A 21,475-nucleotide genomic window follows, 5' to 3' on the forward strand; every position below is an offset into this window, starting at 1 on the left:
AAAGCCAGAGCAAGTAAGCTTTTCTTTCACCTAAATCCTTTTTCAGGTACCATTAAAAAAAAAAAAAGTTCATGGTTTCTTCCCCATCTAGTCTGGAGATGAAATCTGGAGAAATACTCTGCACAAATCTTTGCCCTATTTATTCCCCTAGTGTGTTCATTCATTTTTTTTCCTACTCTATGCTGTGTTTCCTATATATGTATTTCAACTCAGTGTGGCCTGAGACTGAAGGCATGCCAAGCCAGCGAGATGGCCCCCACGTGACTTTCTCTGCTTAGCCCCTTGCATAGGGCCACCCACAAATTATGCACCTCACAAATGCTTTATGATGATGACAAAACAAGACAAAATGGCATGCAGACCGACAAGAATGACAAAAATTGCTTGAAATAACCAAGAAGTAGACCTGCCACTTTTGGACAACTTCTGTTCAATCACAGCTCCCTAACTTACCAACTTCCTTGTGGCTGATGATGATGATGATGATGATGATGATGATAATAATAATAATAATAATAATAGATTGCAAGCTCCTTGAGGACAGGACTATCTTTTCCCTCTTTTTGTATCCCCAGCACTTAACACAGTGCCCAGTACAAAGTAGACAGTTAATAAGTATTTATTGATTAATTAATAATGATAATGATAATAATAATGGCTGACATTTCTATAGTGCTTTAATCACAATTTGCCAATGTGATCTCATTTCACCCTCATAGCAACTCTGAGATGTAGGTGCTATTATTATCCTCATTTTACAGATGAGGAAACTAACAGAGGTTAAGTGATTTGCTAAGAATCACACAGCTAATTAGCATCTAAAGCTGGATTTGAATTCAGGTCTTCATGACTCCAGGTTCAGTGCTCTATTCACTAGCTACTTACAGATTCAAAAGGAAAAACTACTTTAACTGAAGATTTTTGGTTATTCTTATTCTTATTTGGGTATTCATATTGCCCAGCAGGTCCGTCTGAAGCTGCCCCAAGCAGATGGTATTTACAGTACTTTCCTCTCCCACTGACACAAAAATCATTATTCAAAGTGCCTCCAAACATGGTGATATCCTCATTTCCAAGGCCTTTTAAGAAAGGCATCTGAAAGCTTGGGGATTTGAAATAGTCTGCTCTCCTTTTTAACAGACCTCTCACTTCTGCCCCTTAAAAGCATCTCTCTTCAAAACTGGAATCTGACAGGACACATCCCAAGTAGAATGCCAAGTTCTTCAGAGACTTCTCCAAACTTAGATTGTCACTGAAACATTACACTGGACTCTCCTCTCAGTCATGGTCTTACTCCCAGATTGTTCTGCAGCCAATAGTTTGCTTTTAATAGGGAATCAAATAGAAGAATCAAAGCTAGGAAGATATCAGATTAGGAAGGAAGTTCTGTTCTAAAACTCATATTCTCACTTGTAAATTCACCTAATGATGGTTCACTTTAGAGGTGAGGGGCTCACTTTTATTTCTTAAAGTTTAGTATAAAACCCAATTTTGGGACCATCTTTCAGTCTAATGGAGCTAATGAGGTCATAGTCAACACGTCTAATTATGATATGGGGGAAAGTCAAGTAGAAAACCAACCAGACCCCACCTGTGGATTTTCTGCTTCTTACAGTTGCCACATTTAAATAGACACCCTCCTCCACCTCCCTTCCTGTACTGTATTGCTTAACAATGGCCTTTTTCCAAGAGTAGAAGCCTAACCCTGCTCAGCTTTCACAGTCTTTCCCAGGAGAAGATTTAAATTTATGGACAGAATCCTAGGAACATGCTGAGGGAATAGCTCTGTTAGGATTTTTTTAAACTCCAAGATAATTTTCTTGGTATTGGTTCGTACACTATTTCCCTGGTCTGAAATGAAAGACCATGTTGTCATGATCTCCAGGGCTAAAAAATTTAGCATTTTCCTTTGTATAACTCTTCTACCAACCAGATCTTGAGAAATATAGTTCATAGACTTGCAAAAAGGATCTGCTAAAATGACAACTATCTAAAGCCCAAAAGGTGCTTTATCTACCAAATATACATTCAAGTATACATTCATCAACACCCAGTGGTCCACAAGTCTTTAAAATAGTTTACCAAAAGGAAGTATACAAGTAATGAAATAGAAAATTAGCATTGCCTATTAATTTCCCATTCTAATCTGGCAAGTAACTATTTACAGGGTTGCTGTAAACCTAATAGTTACTCCCAAAGGAAGCATAAACTAATAGATTTCAGGCTTCACCATTCTCTTGTTCAGGAGGAAGATAAGGGAGGTGAGACACAAGAAGACAAACATCCTGGTCACTGGATAATTCCTTTACCTGTTTCCACTGAGGTATCGGAGCAGGGCGGCCCTGCTCAGGCTGTCTGCAGGATGGCTGGCTGATGCAACGCTCGTGGATTGGCTGTCACATATAAATCAAGAGTGGATGGGGAGTCAGGACAAAGAGACAAAATAACATAAAATAAGAAGCAGGGGAAATGAATGGAAGTTGATGACTGGAGGGAGGAGGAATGGAACACGGTATCAAACACATATTTATGACCTAAAAAAATTCTTGGTAAAAATGATTCTTAAGTAAGAATGGATTACTCAAAAAAGTCACAATTTTAACTACTGGAATAACAAATCAAAGTAAAATCAAAACAGGAAAATGAGAGTATATATGATTTTGACTTTTCTTTTCCCAGGTTCAGTAGTTCTCTTGCTTGGTCTTATTTCAGTTTAGAAAACCAAATTATTCACCCAGAACGAGAAACATGGTTAGCTAAATGCAACTCTTCTCTCATGCCGAATGATAAAAGAGAAGGCCGGCTAGGTTGCTGTTCCTGAAAATAAAGCCAATTCCGCTCCTGATATGCTAGAAACCATGTGGCTATTTTGAGTGAAAAGAACAGACAAAAGACTCCTCATGATAAAGAAACACTGAAGAAGATATCATCTTAGACTGCCAGATCATTTTGGGTGGAAAAAAAAGGAATTCCTCTAAGATTTTAAAATAACTGGGATGGCTCTCTGGGAGAAAGGGCCAAGGGGAGGAATACAGGGGAAAATTAGGCGATATAAAAACAATAAGATAAAATTCATTTAAGAAAAAAGGATTCTAAAAAACCATCCCCCCACAATCCCTGTGAAGATAGAAGAGGAGTAATAGCTGATAAAGATATCTCTCTTTGTAAGTCAAAACTTTTTCAGGCCTTTTCATAGACTCGTGGGATTGGAAGTGGCTTGGTGATTAAATTATGAGACATTTTCCTAGACTGATGGGAAACACATCGATAGATTTAGAGACAGTAAGCCTCAGAGCAGTGTTGTACAACAGAAAGAACACTGGATTTGTAGTAAGAAAACCTGGGATCTAATCCTGAAACGTATTATCTTTTGGCCAAAATCTAATCTGCCATAAACTTGAGAAGGTTGGGTTCTTTGGAGAAGGCAATTGGGACATTTAGACTAATTAAACTAATGTGGTCACCTCAAGTCCTCTGCACAGAGAGAGGATTCATAGTGGGCTCAGATTCTTCCTGAATTCCACCTGTTTAGACTTTGGGAGTGGGCAAGCAGGAACCCAGTTATATCAGCCAAGGGATACTAATCACCTTCTCCTCTAAGGTCCAACCTCCCCCGATCACAATTCTTCACTGGATGTTACCACACTCAGGCAGTGTAACCAGCATTGCAGTTTCTCTTTGTAGTATTTGGGCCCAGAAAGACTAGCATAGCAGGGTCACACAACAGAGCTGCTTCTTGATAATCAAGAAATACAAAGTGACCTTTATTTTCCTATACCTCAACCCAAATCCAAGGATAAGACATGATTCTGTATCCTACCTGTCTCCTTATGCCAGCAGTGGATTGTAGTGGTGCATTCTCCTCAAATTTTGCCAGTAGTTGGGTAGCCATGGACTTCACTTTATTCTGGTTACCAATAGCAACATCAATCCTCCTCTCGGTTAGGGCGCTTACCAGAGTGGGCCTCTCTTCCCTGTAACCTCGAGGTGGTTCCTCCTAGGACAGCAAAACCCAAGAATCAAAACACTCAGTCTCATTCACAGCTTCCCCCAATTGTCTTTCCCTATAAGAGAGTTTCAGTTTTTTTACTTCTGTTGAGGCTTAACAAGTAATGTTCCATCTTCTCTCAGGACTCAGGAAGGGAGAAAGTACTAGTGTTAACAGCATGCCAGGCGGGAGGATCCCTTTGACAGGATGGATGAATGAATAAGCATTTATTAAGCACTTACTATATGCTACGCACACCTCTAGAGATACAAATTGAAAAATTGAGAGCTCCTGTCCTCATGGAGCTCACACTCTAATCAGGTAGATAATACACCAAAGAAAGTTCAGTTTCAGGGTAGCTAGAAATGACCAAAAGTCCTAAGGCTTCAGTGGGAGAAAAGATAGCAAGGCCCAAAGGTCCTTAGGCTATATAAATGTCAAATGCCAGTGTCAGAGGCCTGAAGAGTTTAGAGGCAAAGGCAGAGAGTAAGGCCTGGGGAGAGAAACTTAGAAGACAATGGTAGGGCAGATGGCAAATAAATGGTTTATGAGTGCATCTTATTGATGACTCTCCTAACACAACAACAATAACAACAATAATAATAAACAAACAAAAAGACCAAAGGAAAACATTAAGTAGAGAGATGATCTGACCACAGAAATTCATATAAAGGTTTAGGGATGAATATGAAAATATGCCCAAATCTGACTCAGCAAGAGCAGAATTTGAACATAAAGGTAATTCAATCTAATTAGCTTTCTAGTTTATTCTCACCTCTTCTGACTGACTGGTCTTCCTTCTCTTCCCCACACCATCCAAGTCCTTCTCTTTCTTATCCTGTACCGAGAAGGGGAGAGAAAACATTTATACTACAGGTCAGCATAACCAGACATTCCTTCACCAAGTGATCAGCTTCCCAACATAAGAAAAAAGTGCCCTCTTTACCTTGGGAGTACGCTTCCGGGAGATGCTCTGCCCAAGTTTGCTAAGGAAAGAGATGGGGGATTTGGTACTAGCAATCAGGACCGCTTTCTCTTCAGCATCCAAAGTAACTGTGAGCAAAAATACTTGGGTCAGAAACTTCCATGAGAAACTCAGAAGTAGTCAGTCTTGACCAGGCCTCTTTTTTGATGATCAACTAACAAACATTTATTAGGCATGAGGCATGATACCCAGTAGAACCCTACTCTTCTGAGTAATCCCAATTTATCCTGTCTATAGATTATTTGTATGTAGTTGTTTGCATGTAATGCATCTTCCCCATTAGATCGTGAGCTCCTGAAGGGCTGAAACTATCTCTTGCCTTTATTTGTACCCATAGCACAGTTCCTAGCACATAGTAGGCGTTTAATATTTACTGACTGACTAAATATGAAGATAAAAAAATGAACAGTCTCTCCACTCAAAGAGCTGGTAAAGGAGTTACCAGACTACTCAGATTGAGACTGGAGTCCAAACAGGGAAAACGACACATTATATTTATGTAAATATAAGACAAAAAGTAATTTTAGGAAAGATACTAATAACTAGGTGGGGGAGGGGAGTCAGAAATCAGTGAGTCTGATCTCTAATTTGAAGGAAACGAGTGATTCTAAGGGGTAGGAGTACATTCTAGGCAAAGGGACAGCTTGTGCGATGGGACAGAGAATGTCTTGTCTGAAGGAGCAGCATGGTTTGGCTGGACCACGGAGCATGTGAAGGGGAGTCATGTAAGGAGTTACCAGCCTATTCAGATTTTCACCAAACACTGATTTTTCTACATGCTTGCCAGCAGTTACAGGAGGAGCTAATACACTTTTCAAATTTAGTTTTCAGTTCAACTGCACTAAAATAAAGAGTCTGTACAGGTTTTCCTCAGGTTTCTATGAAAAAAAAAATCTCTCTCTCTCTCTCTCTCTCTCTCTCTATATATATATATATATATTTATTTATTTCCATGACCAAGAAGGCAAAGTTCTGTGTAGTCACTGACTTCCCTGTTGGAATTTGCGTTTGGTGGTACAGCTGAAGGATGTGGCTGGAAGGGTGGGGTGGGGGAAGAAGAAATTCAGACAAACAGGAAATGAAGGAATTTTATAGCATTTGCCACTTATAATAGACTTTTGTCCTAGATTCCTTACCACTGGAGGGGATGGAGTCCTTGAACATCTCATAGAACTGGGTCAGGTACATCACCATTGATAGCTTGTCTGGTTCCCCAACTGAAGCCATTTCCTTGCCTGTCATGATGGGAGAAATTCCTAATTCCTTTTCAGCAATATCAAATGCCAGTTGATTGTTCTTCTCTGTGTTATGCTCATCTAAAGAATCAAAATCTCTGAAAAGTGAGGTTTAAAAAAAAAATGAATTTCTTAAAGGAACAAATAAGGAAATGTCAATCTACCGAATCTGAAGGCAGAAACTTGCATGTTACCTGACACTATTTCTCTTTCCTTTGATTTAAAGAATGTAAAGCATTTTCTAAGCAAATCCTTGCTCAAGGATCTATTACAGGGAAGCAGGTGAGGAAAAACTAGAACTATTCTTACCTACCTAAATTTATAAGCTCATAGACAGACTTTAACCTTAATATATGTCTAGTTTATCTTACTGGTCCTGATGATATACTAAATAATAACAATCATATATGTAGACCAGATTTCTCAAATGCGACTCGGTATCCGTCTCTCTGCAATAAGATTTTGTTTTGTTAAGCAGGCTCTGGTAATTCTTAAATCAGCATTACTTCTCCAAGGGAAATTCCACAACCTTCCTTGGAAGATTTTTTTCCATTGCTAAATTTCCTGAGTTTTCCAAAGTACTCAGATGAACATTTCCCCACTGTACTTGAAGCTCTCTGTTGTTCAATCTGAAGAAAAATGGATATGGATTCCTCTGTAAGTGTTTTGGTGCTCACTAGGCAGTCTCTATTGCTATATTAACCTCCAGACCTCAGAGGTTATTTTTTTTAAATGGGATTTTTTTAAAAAAAAAATTATTCCTCTTGTCAACAGATTCCGTCTTTCAAAACACAGGGCCCCAAACTGAGTCAAGTATGTGAACAAGGTCTAAGCAATGCCAAATGACCTCAGTGTCTTTTGTTTTGCCATTAGGAAACAACTAACTCTGCTAGAACTAACCAAGGCAGCATCCGACATTTTGTAACAGCAACAGCCTTCCTTGCTTCGCCCCCCCCTTCACCCCCCTCCCCATCCTTATGCTTTCTTCTTGGACACAGTTTTTGCACAGAATTGACTTCTAAGTCCCAAATGTAGTTACCTAATCTCTTTATTCAAAACCTACCTCAAACTTCTCATCCCTCAAGTCATTTCATGGTAACCACCAAATGAGCTGAGGGGTAAAATACATAAATTCATCTTATCCAAGAAAACTAGAAATTTCTATTATCAAAACATTTTGAAAATATCTTTCTCTATTTTGTATCAGAGTACTTTTTAAATATCCCTAAGCTAGCTATGAAAATAAAACCAAAGGGGAAATTGGCACAAAGGTATTGCATATTGACTATTATGTAAAAAATAGTATCTCTTCATTTCACTTTCATGTGAATCTGTTTTGTGGGACTCTGTGTGGGGACTGAAGCAGATACTTAGAGCTGTTTAATGGGACTGGAAGATAAGAAGGAAATAACACCACTGACCATATCAGTACTCTTAGTTATTTCTTCAAGGGTAATGATAGACTTTTCTATATGTGAAACAAGTAAGCCCACATGAAGGGGTGTTGGGGCTTCTTAACCCTGTGTCTAAACTGAGCTTGTATAGTGCCTTGCAGATGATGCTTAATTATAACTGGCTGCATATGAATTATCGTCACTGAGATAAACTGCTTTACCCTGCACTTTACCCGACTAAAAGAAAAACATATAGCTAACCACAGGCAGGACACTCAGATTTCTGGGCAAGAAAAATATACAAATATGGTTTACCACAACTTACATGAGATCTGGGCGGTATCTATGGATAATTGCACAAAGAGCCAGGCCACTTTTCCAGGACATGGTAAGATCTGTCACATTCACTCCAGCATAGCCATCTGTCTGCCTTTGGCACCAGCCGAGCAGCTTGCTGGAACGAGCCACAGACTCTAAAAATACAGAGAAAAGTCATAGCAGTCACTGGTCACCTAGCAGTATAGCTAAGGAATTAGACATTGTACAGTATACAAATGCAGTCTGCAAAGTTTGTCTATGGAGGAAGTATAAGAATCATCTGTTCTCAAAAGAAGCCAATGAGGAATAACAACTTCAGATGATGACAGGAGGAATGTGGGGGGTAGACCAGAAACCATCATCCTTTTTGGACTCTAACTTCACAAGTCAGAGCTACTTCCCTTCAAACAGTGAAAAATAAATGAACTGGTATATAGCTGTTTTTTTTTCTTTTCTTATTATTCTAAACTTTTTTTTTTAATTTAATTTTTGTTTCGTTTGTTTTTGGTGAGGCAATTGGGGTTAAGTGACTTGCTCAGAGTCACATAGCTAGTAAGCTTTAGGTGTCTGAGACTGGATTTGAACTCAGGTTGCCCTGACTTTAGGGCCAGTGCTCTATCCACTCTGCCACCTAGCTGCCCCTATTATTCTAAACTAAACAAATATAAAAAAGTTTCTTTTCCATATACAAATGTAACCCCTATTTCAAAAGCGTCTCCTATGAAGGCTATAGAAATTGTAGCTGTCTCAAGAGAAAATTGGAGGTATAGTTGTAACTAGTATCATATTGAGATGCTTTTCCTAGAGTCAAGGAGAATATGTGTGAAATAAAGTTTGATATATGAAATAAACAATGGAGAAGACAAAGAAAAAGGTGAGAAACTTTTTTTGTATTAAAGCTTTCTTAAATGTTAGTTAACAAAGAAACATTGGGAACCGATGCAAAGTGAAGTGAGCAGAACCAGGAGAAAGTTATACACAGAATAGCAATAATGTACGATGAAGAACTGTGAATGAATTAGCTATTCTCAGCAATACAATGATCCAAGACAATCCCAAAACACTGTAGGTGACTCTGGCTGTGATCATTTTCACTGCTAAACTATTATAAATAATTATGTCTTTGTTTTATTATTGAATTCACAGTTAAAATATTCCATGTCAAGAAACTTTAATATTTGTTTAATCCTAGGAATATTAAGAGATTTCATATTTGGAAAGACATGAGTAACTACTATAGGGAAAAGAGATTTCTTCAGTTTGTTAAATAATATTTGATTAGTTGGAGGTAGAGGTACTAAACTGAGATAGTTAAGGCATATATTGAAATTTTATTAATTAATGAAGAAATATAAAATATATCTGAGTTACTCTAGAGCTTAGGATCAAAAAATTAAATATCAGATGTATTCAAGTACCCGGAGTGGGGTGACCTATAAGTGGGAACGAGTGACCCCACACTCTGTATTAGTGATGCTATGTGTAGAGACAAATCCTACTACCTCACTCCTCAAAGAACAGAAAAGGAAGACTGGATATGTATATCCCATGAATCTCTATTACACACCTCTTGTCTTTTAAAGCACATGTTAAATTTAACACAGTAGTTCCAACACTGGCTCATCTGTACCCCCTTGTGAACTTCATTAGGTCCTCTTGTGTTCTGGCATTACTACTACTATTCCTCTCCCTTCATAACCCTGCCCAGCAATAAAAAATAAAAGCCCTTCCTTGTAACAACTAAGTATAATGAAACAAAATGAATTCACACACTATGTCTGAAAAATGTATGTCTCCTTCCATGGACCTCGAGTCTACCATTTGTCTGCCAAGAGGTAGGAATCCTGATTTTATTATCATCCATCTAAAGAGGTGGTTGATCATTAATTTTAAGTCTTGTTCATTGTTCTTAAACTTTTAAAAGCTGTTTTCCTTCACAATATTGTAGTCATTGTTTAAAATGATCTGGTTCTGCTCACTTCCATGGCTGTTTTTCTTTTTTGTTTGTTTTAATTTTTTCAAGCCAGTCACTGAAGGGCTCAAATGGAAGATAGGAACTACTGAGTCATCACTGATTCTTAGGTCCCACAGATGTTTTGTGAATCTGCTGATGACTCTACTCAAAAGGAAATCCTTCATTCAAATACAATGGAGATGAATATACGAGTTTCCAAAGACCCATTCTAACTAGCAGCTAATCCTTTTTTTTAAAAATAGTAACCAAAAGTTCTAGCCTCACATTTTTGCAAACCAGAAATAAAATACAGAAAGAAGCCCTACTTGGAATAATATTGGAAGGAGGGAAAACTCCTTTATGAAGGCTGCTAAAACTGAGAAAGGTACTTTTTTTGGGGGGGGGGGGCAATTGGGGTTAAGTGACTTGCCCAGGGTCACACAGCTAGTAAGTGTCGAGTGTCTGGTCTGAGGCCACATTTGAACTGAAGTCAGGGCCGGTGCTCTATCCACTGCGCCACCTAGCTGCCCCTGAGAAAGGTACTTTTAAAAAGAGTAATCCCAGCTTAAAGAGTCTTTCCCATAGAAAATTTTATATCTTTAAGGGAATCAGAGAGAAATGGGCAGACTTAGAGAAAGATCTTGAAACTGAGTTTGCTGCCACTGGGAAAATTCTGATGGGCATTTTGACATAACTACATTCAGAGAAGAACTGATGAGATATTTTTGGAGGAAAAGACTTTTTTCCAGACATAAGTGGGATAAAGCTGAACCAGCAGTTGAAGAAGGAAGTCCAACGAATGGCTTCTTATTTCTCTTTTCGAGATGAGAATATGGCTATGATACCCAACACAATGGAATAAATTATTCAAGAATCTGTATTTTTCTATTATCTGATACTGTGAATAAATCTTATGGCTAGAAACAGTGACATTTGTTAAAGTTTCTAAGTTCAGTATTTGAAAACAAAGAAAGTTTATAGCAAAAGAAACTTACTTGACTTTATATATACCTGGGATGGGACAAAGCTGATTAGAATAGAGTTTTTAAGTTAATACCAGAGCATACCTCAAGATTTCCTTTGAGCTCAGAGAAATAAATAGGGTGATGAGACAGTAGCAGAATGAGCGGTGGAGGAGCTAGTATGTTTCTCCCAAGTACCTGAGAATTATTGCTAAAAACCAGCTTCTCAACGACAGGGTCTTGAAAAACAGACTTGAGTAGTAAGGAACAATGAAACCTACATCACTGGGAAGTGGATGCCAGAGGGTACATTTTATACTAGGGTACATTAATTCACTCTTATAAAAATAAACTCTCTTAAGAATCAGTATTATTCCCCTCCTGCACCACCTCCTCAAAAAAATCTCCTCAAAACCCCAAAAACTGAAAACAAGGAAAAGAGGGAAAAAAGAATCAATGAAACATTTTAAAAACACACAGAAAAGAAAAAGTTTGGATGGGGACAAGCAGGGCTAGATCGAAATTAGAATTCTAAGTCTAATATATACTTGAAATAAGCTGTATGTAATACATAATCCTCTTTTTCTGTTCTTCCTTGAATGTGGAAATGTTCATGTTTGTTGGTGCTTGTCAAGTACATAATAAAAAAATACTTAAAAGAAAAATTAGTTTCATACTATCATAGTTCTAACTTTGAAGAATAACCTGTTAAATACTATATGTTCACAACCAAAGTCTATTCAATAACTTAAAGGAGGTCACAAGTATCTTACCCACATGCCAATAATATTAATTAAAAGCAAGAATATTTACTTTTATTCAGTACTTTTCAAAGTGGAAATGTTATTTTAGACAAAAATTCAGGATCATTTTCTCTTACTATTACTACTTCCTCTTACTATTAGAGGGCATATCACATAATCTCTATTTGGGGTGCCTTTCCCCCCATCAAACTTGCGATTTTATTAGATTAAAGGAGGGTCCAGTGAAGAAACTCCTTTTACAAATGTAGATCTGCAATTGTACAATTTGTAGTCTGAAAGAGTTGCCTGAGATGCAAAGGCTCAAGGATTTGCTCAATTTCATATAGCTAGTATGGGTCAGAGGGGGAGTTGAACCATGGTTTTCCTGACTCCACTGCCAGCTCTCTATTCAACACCCCATGTTGTCTAAGGGTACTTAACCTGAATAAATACCATTTGGGGAAACCATTGCTTGAACTTACCATTTCGGGTGAGCTTTGGTGTTACTTGAGAGTTCACTAGGTTCTCCATTTCCAGGTGAACATCTTTCAGCTCTCCTGTGTCATATAAATGAAGCACCTGGAGAAGAATTGTGGGTTAAAAGAAACAATGCCATGCCTCACTAGTAAATTTCAAGTTATTAGCACAACAGGTTGCTTAAGAAGAGAAATGCTAAAATCCCACATCCTAGTATCCACATCCTAATTTTCTCGAGGCTGAAGATGTTGAAGACCAATAATTTTTATTTTGAAAAACAAAAACATTAGTGCTGGAGAAGAACAGAGAAAGACTCCATAAGCCTTGATGTACTGTGCTGCGTTTAACTCTATGACCGAGCAGTTAAAATTGACACTCCCTTAGTCACAACACAGAAGAGTGATGGTGCAATAGGGATACTTCACAAAACAACCACCTATCAAGGGACATAAGAGAACCCCTTACCTTTTGTAGAAAGAGGGGATTCAATTCGCTTAATGTAAAAGTAGAGGGAAAAAGGAAAAGAGGGAAAAGAAGACCCAAAACTTAAACTCTGGGTAAGAGGCAGGTATTTGTACTTTTGAAAAATCCAGATTCTTGCCTCAAGCATTAATGCTACTGTATAGATAATGAGAAAAAACAAAGCAGCAGATTAAGTCAGGTAAACCTGGGTTGTAGTGCTGGTGCCACCATCATCAATACCTTGGTTTCTCTATCTACCAAATGAAAATTGCATCTACCACTCCCAATCATACAGGAATGTCATGAGGCAGTGGGAGATACTATAACAAAGCTTTCAGACTTTTAAAAGTATTTTATAAATCCATATCATTGGGTACCTACATGGTAAAATCACAGGTCCACACCAAAAAAAAATGTATTATATTACAATCAGATAGATCCTTGTGAACAGATGAGCTCAAGACCATCATAAAACTGAGTCCAGAGGATGGCTGACTAAATGGACCTCACCTGGTTTGGCCGCAGGAAGTTGACATTGATATTGGGATACCTGGTGACAGGATCGATGCTGTAACGGCTGAAGTTTTTACTCACATTCTCAGGAGTAGTCTGAGGCAGCAACCTATAAATGCTTTCCCTGCAACATCACATACCAATATTACTCAAAAGACCTGACATAATATCAGCGACATCCATTTACTCTTCTAATTGTATATATAAGAGGACTGAAGGACACAGTGAAAAATTCTATTCTTGCTTACTTGCCACACATCATATAACATTTCTTGCTTTCCCGACTCACTGAAATAATGACATAGGAAACAGGCTGGCTGTTGGCCAGAAAGCCAGCATAGATTCCACTGCTTAGGGCAAGAATGAGGTCCTGATTCTAATGATAAAAACAACTAATTAAGTATTTAACCTCTTAATGTTATCACAAAAGAACTAGGTACCATCTTATCAAATACACAGTAGAATTATCATCCCTTAATACCAATCTATAAGCAGAAATTTCAGGTAGTGGTTTGGACTAGACCACCAGGTTCCTTCCAATTCTAAGATCTCACAAAATAACCTTGTCTGTGTTTCATATTATAGGAGAAAATCAAACGAAAAAAAAAAGGTGTCTTTGAGTGACAAAGTTAGACATCAGAACCTAAGTTAAGTCAATTAATATTTATTAGGTGCCTGTGATGTACCAGACACTGTGTTAAGTGCTGAGGATAAAAGTACAAAAAATGAAATACTTCCTTACTTCCAATGAGCTTACATTCTAATGGGGGAGACAAGTACATATAAAAATATATACAGTAAGGGGCAACTAAGTGGTGCAGTGGATAGAGCACCGGCTCTGGAGTCCAAATCTGGCCTCAGACACATAATACTTACTAGCTGTATGACTCTGGGCAAATCACTTAACCCCAACTGCCTCACACCAAATATATATATATATATAATATATATATATGTGTGTGTGTGTATACATACAGCAAAAATAAAAAGCTAATCCATACATAATTGTATAATTATTTGTGTGTATTTGTATTTACTTAGTATACTTCATAAGTGTACACACAAAATAGCTAAAAACAAGATAGTTTGGGAAGGAAGCCACTAACTGGGTGGATCAGGAGAAGTTTTCTGCAGATAATGGTGAATGGACTTCATCTTATAGGAAGACAGGGACTCTATGCAGCAGCAGTATAGAAGAAAAGCATTCCAGGCATAGGGGACAGCGAGGACAAAGGCACAGAGATAGAAGATGCTGCTTTAAGAGCAAGCAGCACAGAGAAGGTGAGTTTGGGGGAGCTGTAGATACATGTGTATGAGGGGATGGGTGGCGGATGAATTGTAGAGTGTGTGAGTGTGAGTGTGAGTGTGAGTGTGTGTGTGTGTGTGTGTGTGAGAGAGAGAGAGAGAGAGAGAGACGATGTCTAATGAGACTGGAAAGGTAGGGTGGGGCTATGTTGCGTAGGACTTTAAAAGCTAAACAAAGGAGTTTCTTCCCAGGGCAACAGGAAGAGACTGGAATTGATCGAGTAAGGTATTGACATGATCAGAAATGCATAAGGAAAACTATTTTGGTAGCCTTGTGAGAAATGGAGTGGGGCGACGGAAGACTTCGGGCTGGGAGACCAATTAGGAAAGTGTTACAATAATCTAGGCAAGAGATGATGATTAGCAGGTGAACGAAGGTGGTTAGGTGTGCAAGTGGAGAGAAGGGGTTAGATGTGAGAGATGTTGTAAAGGAAGAAATGGCAAGCTTTGGCAAATGAGAGCATGTGTGGGATAAGAGAAAGCAAGGAGTCAATAATAATAATGCCAAGCTTACAAACTTGAGATGCTAGAAGGATGACAGTGCTTTTGACAGAATCAGGGAAGTTTGAAAGAGGAGAGTTTATGAGGAAAGAGAATGAATTCAGCTTTAGACATGCTGACTTTAGGATAGTTTTAGGAACATCCAGTTTGAAATAACCAAGAAGCAACTGACGAAACAGGACGGAAGTTTAGGGAGAGACTGGGGCTGAATACAGATGTGGGAGTCACCTGCAGAGAGGCGACAGTTAAATTCACGGGAGCTAATGAGGTTGCCAGGAGAGAAGTAACGAACATCCGTATTAATTTTCAAACAGGGGTGGACCCATTTCCATTACCTTTCTGCTAGGACCTCCAGGGGACTAATTCCTAGAGACCAGCTTCGGACCATCCAGGCTGAGTCCATAGCAGCCAGAAAGCCGCGGGCTATTCCAGTTCCCATCGGCCAAAAGGGCTGCGTAAAAGTTTTTTGAGGGTGAAGAGGGGGTGGGGGAAGTGCAGAAAGAGAAAGAAAGTAAAATAAGTTAAAAGGGAAACATGAATGAAAAAGCATGACATTCTGCTGGAAGTTTAGCTAGAGTAAATATATGATAAATAAAAACTCCGCTCATATCTCTAACTATGGCTCATTCTGTAGTATCAGATGCATTACTCCCCTATAAAATATCATTCCCCTTCTTTCATACTCGGGCAGCCAGTGGTGCAGTGGATAGAACACTGGGCCTGGAATCAGGAAGATTCATCTTCATGAGTTCAAATCCGGCTTCAGACACTTACTAGTTGTGTGAGTCTGGGCATGTCGCTTAACCCTGTTTGCCTCGGTTTCTTTCTCTGTAAAATGAGCTGGAGAAGGAAATGGCAAACCACTCCTCTTCGCCAGGAAAACCCCAAATGTGGTCACAAAGAGTTGGACACCACTGAACAACGACTTCTTTCATACTCACCTCAAGCAGACTATCCCCAACCAGGGCCACCAATAACTGATGACCATTCTGTTCCCGAACCAGGGCTGCATTCTCTGATGCATACATGCAGGTAAAGTCAAACATGGCCACATCTGGTTGCCCATAGTGATTGATGGCAAAGTCCAATGATGGCAGCTGCTGATTGGTAGAGAAGTCAGCTGCTTCCCTGGCATAGCTGAGCAGAGCCTCCTGGTCTACATTCTCCCGAGACAGCAAGAGTTCTGTGTCAGCATAGTCCTGTCATCAAATAGAGAAGAGGTTCAGGATGGAAGAACTCAGGTAGAGACTTAAAATTTTTTAAATTGTGATACATAAAAATAATGGAATGTTGCTACATTCTAAGAAGCAACGAATATGGAAAATTCAGAAAAGAATGGGAAGATGTGAACTGATGCAAACTAAGAACTAAGAAAACAACATATGCAATGACTAAAAAAACAAAAATTCCAAAAGTGAAGATTGTGTAATTATAATGACCAAGCTTAACCTCTAAGAACAGATGAGGAAATGCACTCCCTCCCTCCCTCCTTTTTTTTTGGGGTGTAGGGGGAGGGGGAAGAATGATGAAGGATGTGGAGCATACATTGCACATTCTGTCAGACTCAGTTGATGTATTGTTTAGAACTGGTCCCCCCCCCCCACTGTATTCCTTGTTATAAGGGATGGCTCTCTGGGTAAGAAGAGGGAAAGATATATAAAAACATAAAGGTGATATAAAAACAGAAGATATCAATAAAAAAAATTTAAATGGATGTTTCTAATCCTTTCAGCTCATAAAAAGCTAAACTCTAAAATGGGACTCTGCAATCAAAACCACCTAAATCACCACCACCAAATGACCCTCCTATCTCAAGTGCAGCCTAAAGGAAAGATTTTAAAGTTTGGGTGCTTAAGGTAGGCAGCAATAGTAGCCCAGGAAGTTAGGGAGAAGAAATATATTGCAAATAGGAAAAAATGTATTCAACACAACAAATGAAAATTAGATTGTGAAAGGACCCAGAAGAATCCATCTTCAAAGGGGAAAATAATGATGACAAAACAAAGTTTCTGTAAAATGATATCAGAAATTCCTTCCCTTATGATGAAACTGCAGGATTTGAATAGTAGCATTGATATTTCCTATTTTATCGAAATAGGCCCTAACGGTCCAAAGTACCACTGATAACATTTATTTATAAAATGTTAAAAGCCAAAACAGAAACATTCAAGTTTGTCTTGGAAAACTATGTTTGCTCACTGATGAATGAGAGTCTGCAGGAGGCTTGTCAGGATATACATATGGCATAATCCCTGCTGCCTTCTACAGAAGGGAATAAAAAGGGAAAGTAAATCAGGTCTTGAAATTCTAAAATTGTTCCTACATATTTCCTTTCACCAAATACAGTCTGTTTAAAGCAGGAGATCTGAAATGAGTCTTGGTTCCCTGGTATGACAGTTTGATGGATATAGATGACAGCCCAGTCATTTAAAAAAAAAAAAAGTCCAGTTTTTTTAAAACAACAACAGGGCATATACTGTTACGTCAAACTGCTTGAGTGTCTTGTTTTCCTCATACCCATTAGGTTGAAGGAAAAGTAGGCTAATCGAGGGCCAGATTTAGGGGCAAAAGGGAACAATTATGCTATGTGTTTATGCTTATCATTTCCCAACTTACTTTGTGCTCAGATAAGGGAACAGTAGTATCCCTGAAATTAAACTGAAACTCACCATGTACTTTCACCCCACAAACACAAAGAGCTACCTAAAACACACCTGCCCATTTCTGGTGAGAATAGAAGTTTAGAATAGACCTGTATCAATACTGGGTGTCTCTTTACCTCTCTCTTTCCTCATATAGCAATAGTGAATCTCTAGGATTCTGAGGTTCCAAGGGAAGATTACCTTTTGTAGGATTTTGTCCTAGTGCTAAGCTTATTAATAAGAAGACATCAACTATTCAAGCCAAATGGGACCTGATAATTTGGCATTTCAGATATCATCCTAAGGCAAGAACCATACAATTACTCATCTGGGCAAGGTTGGGACACAACAGGCTCAAGATAAGAAGATACACCCTGGGTGGTTATTTCCGAGTAAGACAGACCAAATTTGGCTTGAGTTGAATTTACCATTACCTGGCCTATGCTCAAGGCTAATCTGGATAAAAACACATGCAGTAAGTACAGAACAGCACCCACACTTTTAATGAGCCAGGTCAATAGCTCCTCTGTGCCAAATCTGCTGTGCCCCATAACATAGCATTCTCTACAACTTCAAATTAAGTCATCAATTAGCCTCTGAAATCTCAGTGGCTTAACACTGTTATTAACACAGCACCAAAGGAAAAGCTCATTTTTCCAAGTGATAGGGATGGGATTACTTTCTATTTTTCTTGGAAGAAATAAGGTAGAGAGGTTGGGGACTAGGATAATCATATAATTTGGCCCCCTGGTGAACATTACTAGAAAGTATTCAGCATAAAAAGAAAAAATTTTAAAACAAACTCAACTTACGTTCAATATCACTCCTTTATCTAGTAAACTCTGCTTTTTGGCTGTCATAACAAAGTAGTGTGTGTCGTCTTTGTAGTAGACAATGTTCTCCAAATCAATACCTGTAGCCAGAAGACAAGTGTATAAATTTAACTGCTTTCCCAAACATCATTAACATGACTGAATATGGGACCACAGAGAACCAAGGAGAAATGTACAGAAAAAGAACAAATCTAACTTTAGTAAAGAGAACTAAGGGAAGGGAAAAATAAAAGAAATGGTTTTAAACTCTATGAAGACTTTAGATGAAACACAAAGATTTCAGTTCTAAATGGGAAGTATAGAGAATTATCTAGTTAGGAGAACTAAAGACATATATGCTAGCTAGATGGCAGAGAGTAGATTAGATCACCTTTTAGTCCAGTGACTTAAATGAAGATAGGTGCTAGAGAGAAACCAAGTTCACAGTAGTGAAGGATGAAGAAACATCATAGCAAAAAACTGTAGTTTATCTATCTAAAATCAATTTAATCTAACAAATCTTTATGAACTGCCTATTCTGTTCAAAGCACTGTGCTAAATGCTGAAGGAGAACAAAATGGCTACTATCATGGAACTTACAGACTATGGTGTGGAACGCTTCTGAGTGTGGACAAAAACCAGAATCAAATGTAATTGGGAAATATTCAGCAAAATAAAAATACAATAAAACACAGATAATATTACATTTTAACACTTAGTCAATGGTTAGCCCATAGGGACTCTTGGATTAGCGGTACCCATTCTAGTTGAGTTTGACATCACTGTTACAGACAATCAATAAATTGATAAGGATTTATTAAGCATCTACTGTGTGCTTAGAGGTATTAGGACCCTAAAGCCAAATAAACAAACAAACAAATAATGGTAATAGCTAAAATGTATATAGGACTTTAAGACTTCCAAAGTACTTTACATATATCGTTTCATTTGATCCTTATAATAACCCAATAATAGTCCCTGGTCTTAAATAACTCTGAAATAGTTCCCCAGGTAGGGAGAGTTAGAAGACAATATGTATATTATTGAAGTATATACACAAAACAAATACAAGGTAGTTTGAGTGCAGGCAGCAGATTGGAAAGGTAGGTAGGGCTTAAAAGCCAAACAAAGTTTATATTTTAACCTAGAGGCAATAGGGAGCAAGTGGAGTTAACGTGATGGGATCCGTGCTCAAGAAAAATCTCTTAGGGATTTGTGAAAAGGATAGATTAGAAAGCGAAGAGACTTAAAGCAGGGAGACTAATTAGGTGGCCAATGAAATAGTCTAAAAAAGATAATTAGAGCCTGAACTAAAGTACTGGCTTTGTGAATAGTGAGAAGGGGACAGATATGAGAGATGTTGTAGCTGTAAAAATAATAAGATTTGACAATTGACTGCATATGTGGGGTGAGGAACTGATGAACCTGGGAGACTGGCAGGATGGTGGTTGGTCTCAACAGAAATAGGGAAGTTCAAAAGAGAGGTGTGGTTGTGGGATAAAGGTAATGAGCTCTGTTTTGCCGTATTGAGTCCAGGAGCCATCCCATTTGAAATATAAGCAGCTAATGATTCAGGAGCAGAGGTCAGTAGAGAGTAAGAGTCACCTGCATAGAGATATTCACGGGAGTCGAGAAGGTCACCAAGTTAAAGTAAAGAAAGAAAAAAGAAGATAAAATACCACAATATCTACGTGCATCAGAAAGTTGTAAAACCAAAAGCCAAATAAGGTCCAAGGTAGAAAAGATTTTTAATGAGGGTGAAATCAAAGGAGGCTTCACAGAGAGGGTGGCATTTGGGTTGGACTTTAGAAGACTGGAATCACAGAAATTTAAAAATGGTTTAAACTCCCCAATTTTATCAATGAGAAAACTGAGTTCCAGAGAGGATAAGTGACTTACCCCACACCATACAGCAACTCAGAGGTAGGAGTAAGATTAGAACCTGAGCCTCTTGGCTATCTTAGACCACAGCCAGAGAACTTAAACCACACCTTATCCTTAAAGTGAGTTTCATTGCCCCAATGAAAAACCAGAGAATGAGTTTCTACCAACACACCTTAACTCATAATAAGAGGAAGCGTGGCATCTTGGACAGAATGTTAAACTTGGAGTGGGGATGATATGAGTTCAAATTGTGCCTCAAACATTTACCTGGCCAGTCAGTTAAGGTCTCTCAGTTCTAGTTTCTTATTTGCAAAATGGGCATTAGAAATAACAAGAGGATTTAATTCAGGGTGGTTGTGAGGATCAAATTAATTAATGTATATAAAATGTTTTGAAAATCCTGAAGCTACGTAAATGGTAATTTTATTCTCATCACCAAGGTTTGGGGTGGAAAGTTGCAGGGAGAAGAGAACCTATCTTGACACACCTCTTTGCTCTAAAAAGGACAGAGTACTGCTAAACAGTTGAAGGGAAATAATAGTAGAAAATGTCATGTTTAAGAATCTTATTTTACTAAACTACCTCCCATGCTCCTTGCTTATTTGCACACCTAAACTGAGTAGTTATATTTCTAAACCTGTCAAGGGCCACAACATCTGCCACACCAACCTGTGGCTTCTCGAAGTTCCTGGAAGAACTTCTGGTTGAATATGAAGGCCACACCGCTGATCTCTTCTACTTTGGCTTCTGCTGTGGTATGGCGGTTGATGAAGTTTGCTGTGATGGCAATGGCCAACTTGCCTCGAAATTCTTTCCGACGAAACCCTAGAGAAAGATAAAGTTTCCCAGAGAAGTCTTACTAGGATGATCAATTCGAATGAGAGAGATGAAACATGATAGGATTATGGTCAGGGGGAGGAGATGGGAGAAAAACTTGAAATTATCACGCCCTCCTTCCAACTACAAAAGAAAACTGATACTCAGGAGCATCCAGAGATGAGATGTTACCTAGTTTACAGTTTGATTTTAATCCTAATATTGTAAACCATGACTTGATAGTGTTGCTACTACTAAGGAGATGAGCAACATAAGAAGCCTGCCCTCTTCTACCTGGACCTTAGGAGATATTTCTGAATATCTGAGTGTACTACAACACCCCAAGGATATTCCCTGGGTTGCAGGGGGGGGTGGAGAGGGAAGGGAAAGCTAACAATTGTCATGGAATGTAATTCTTTTAGCTTCAAAGCAGCTGGCACACACACACACACACACACACACACACACACACACACACACACAC

At 38.5% G+C, this 21,475-nt stretch overlaps 1 protein-coding gene across 2 annotated transcripts in view; it reads right to left on the reverse strand.

The window, feature by feature from the left end:
• The window catches only part of MICAL3 (microtubule associated monooxygenase, calponin and LIM domain containing 3), a 240,384-nt gene that overhangs the window by 127,127 nt on the left and 91,782 nt on the right, over positions 1-21,475 (reverse strand). For both annotated transcript variants that reach the window (XM_027857317.1, XM_027857318.1), the window contains exons 6-17: positions 20,845-21,000; positions 18,292-18,392; positions 15,779-16,036; positions 15,173-15,288; positions 13,029-13,155; positions 12,062-12,158; positions 7,928-8,075; positions 6,110-6,306; positions 4,935-5,041; positions 4,764-4,826; positions 3,821-3,997; positions 2,310-2,393 (exon numbers count right to left, since the gene is read on the reverse strand). In XM_027857317.1, the coding sequence (XP_027713118.1) occupies positions 2,310-2,393; positions 3,821-3,997; positions 4,764-4,826; positions 4,935-5,041; positions 6,110-6,306; positions 7,928-8,075; positions 12,062-12,158; positions 13,029-13,155; positions 15,173-15,288; positions 15,779-16,036; positions 18,292-18,392; positions 20,845-21,000 (1,631 nt within the window). The remainder of the gene's footprint in view (positions 1-2,309; positions 2,394-3,820; positions 3,998-4,763; positions 4,827-4,934; positions 5,042-6,109; positions 6,307-7,927; positions 8,076-12,061; positions 12,159-13,028; positions 13,156-15,172; positions 15,289-15,778; positions 16,037-18,291; positions 18,393-20,844; positions 21,001-21,475) is intronic.

The sequence above is a fragment of the Vombatus ursinus genome, unplaced genomic scaffold (genome assembly GCF_900497805.2).
Source record: "Vombatus ursinus unplaced genomic scaffold, bare-nosed wombat genome assembly UNPS02012082.1, whole genome shotgun sequence".
NCBI classification, from domain to species: domain Eukaryota; kingdom Metazoa; phylum Chordata; class Mammalia; order Diprotodontia; family Vombatidae; genus Vombatus; species Vombatus ursinus.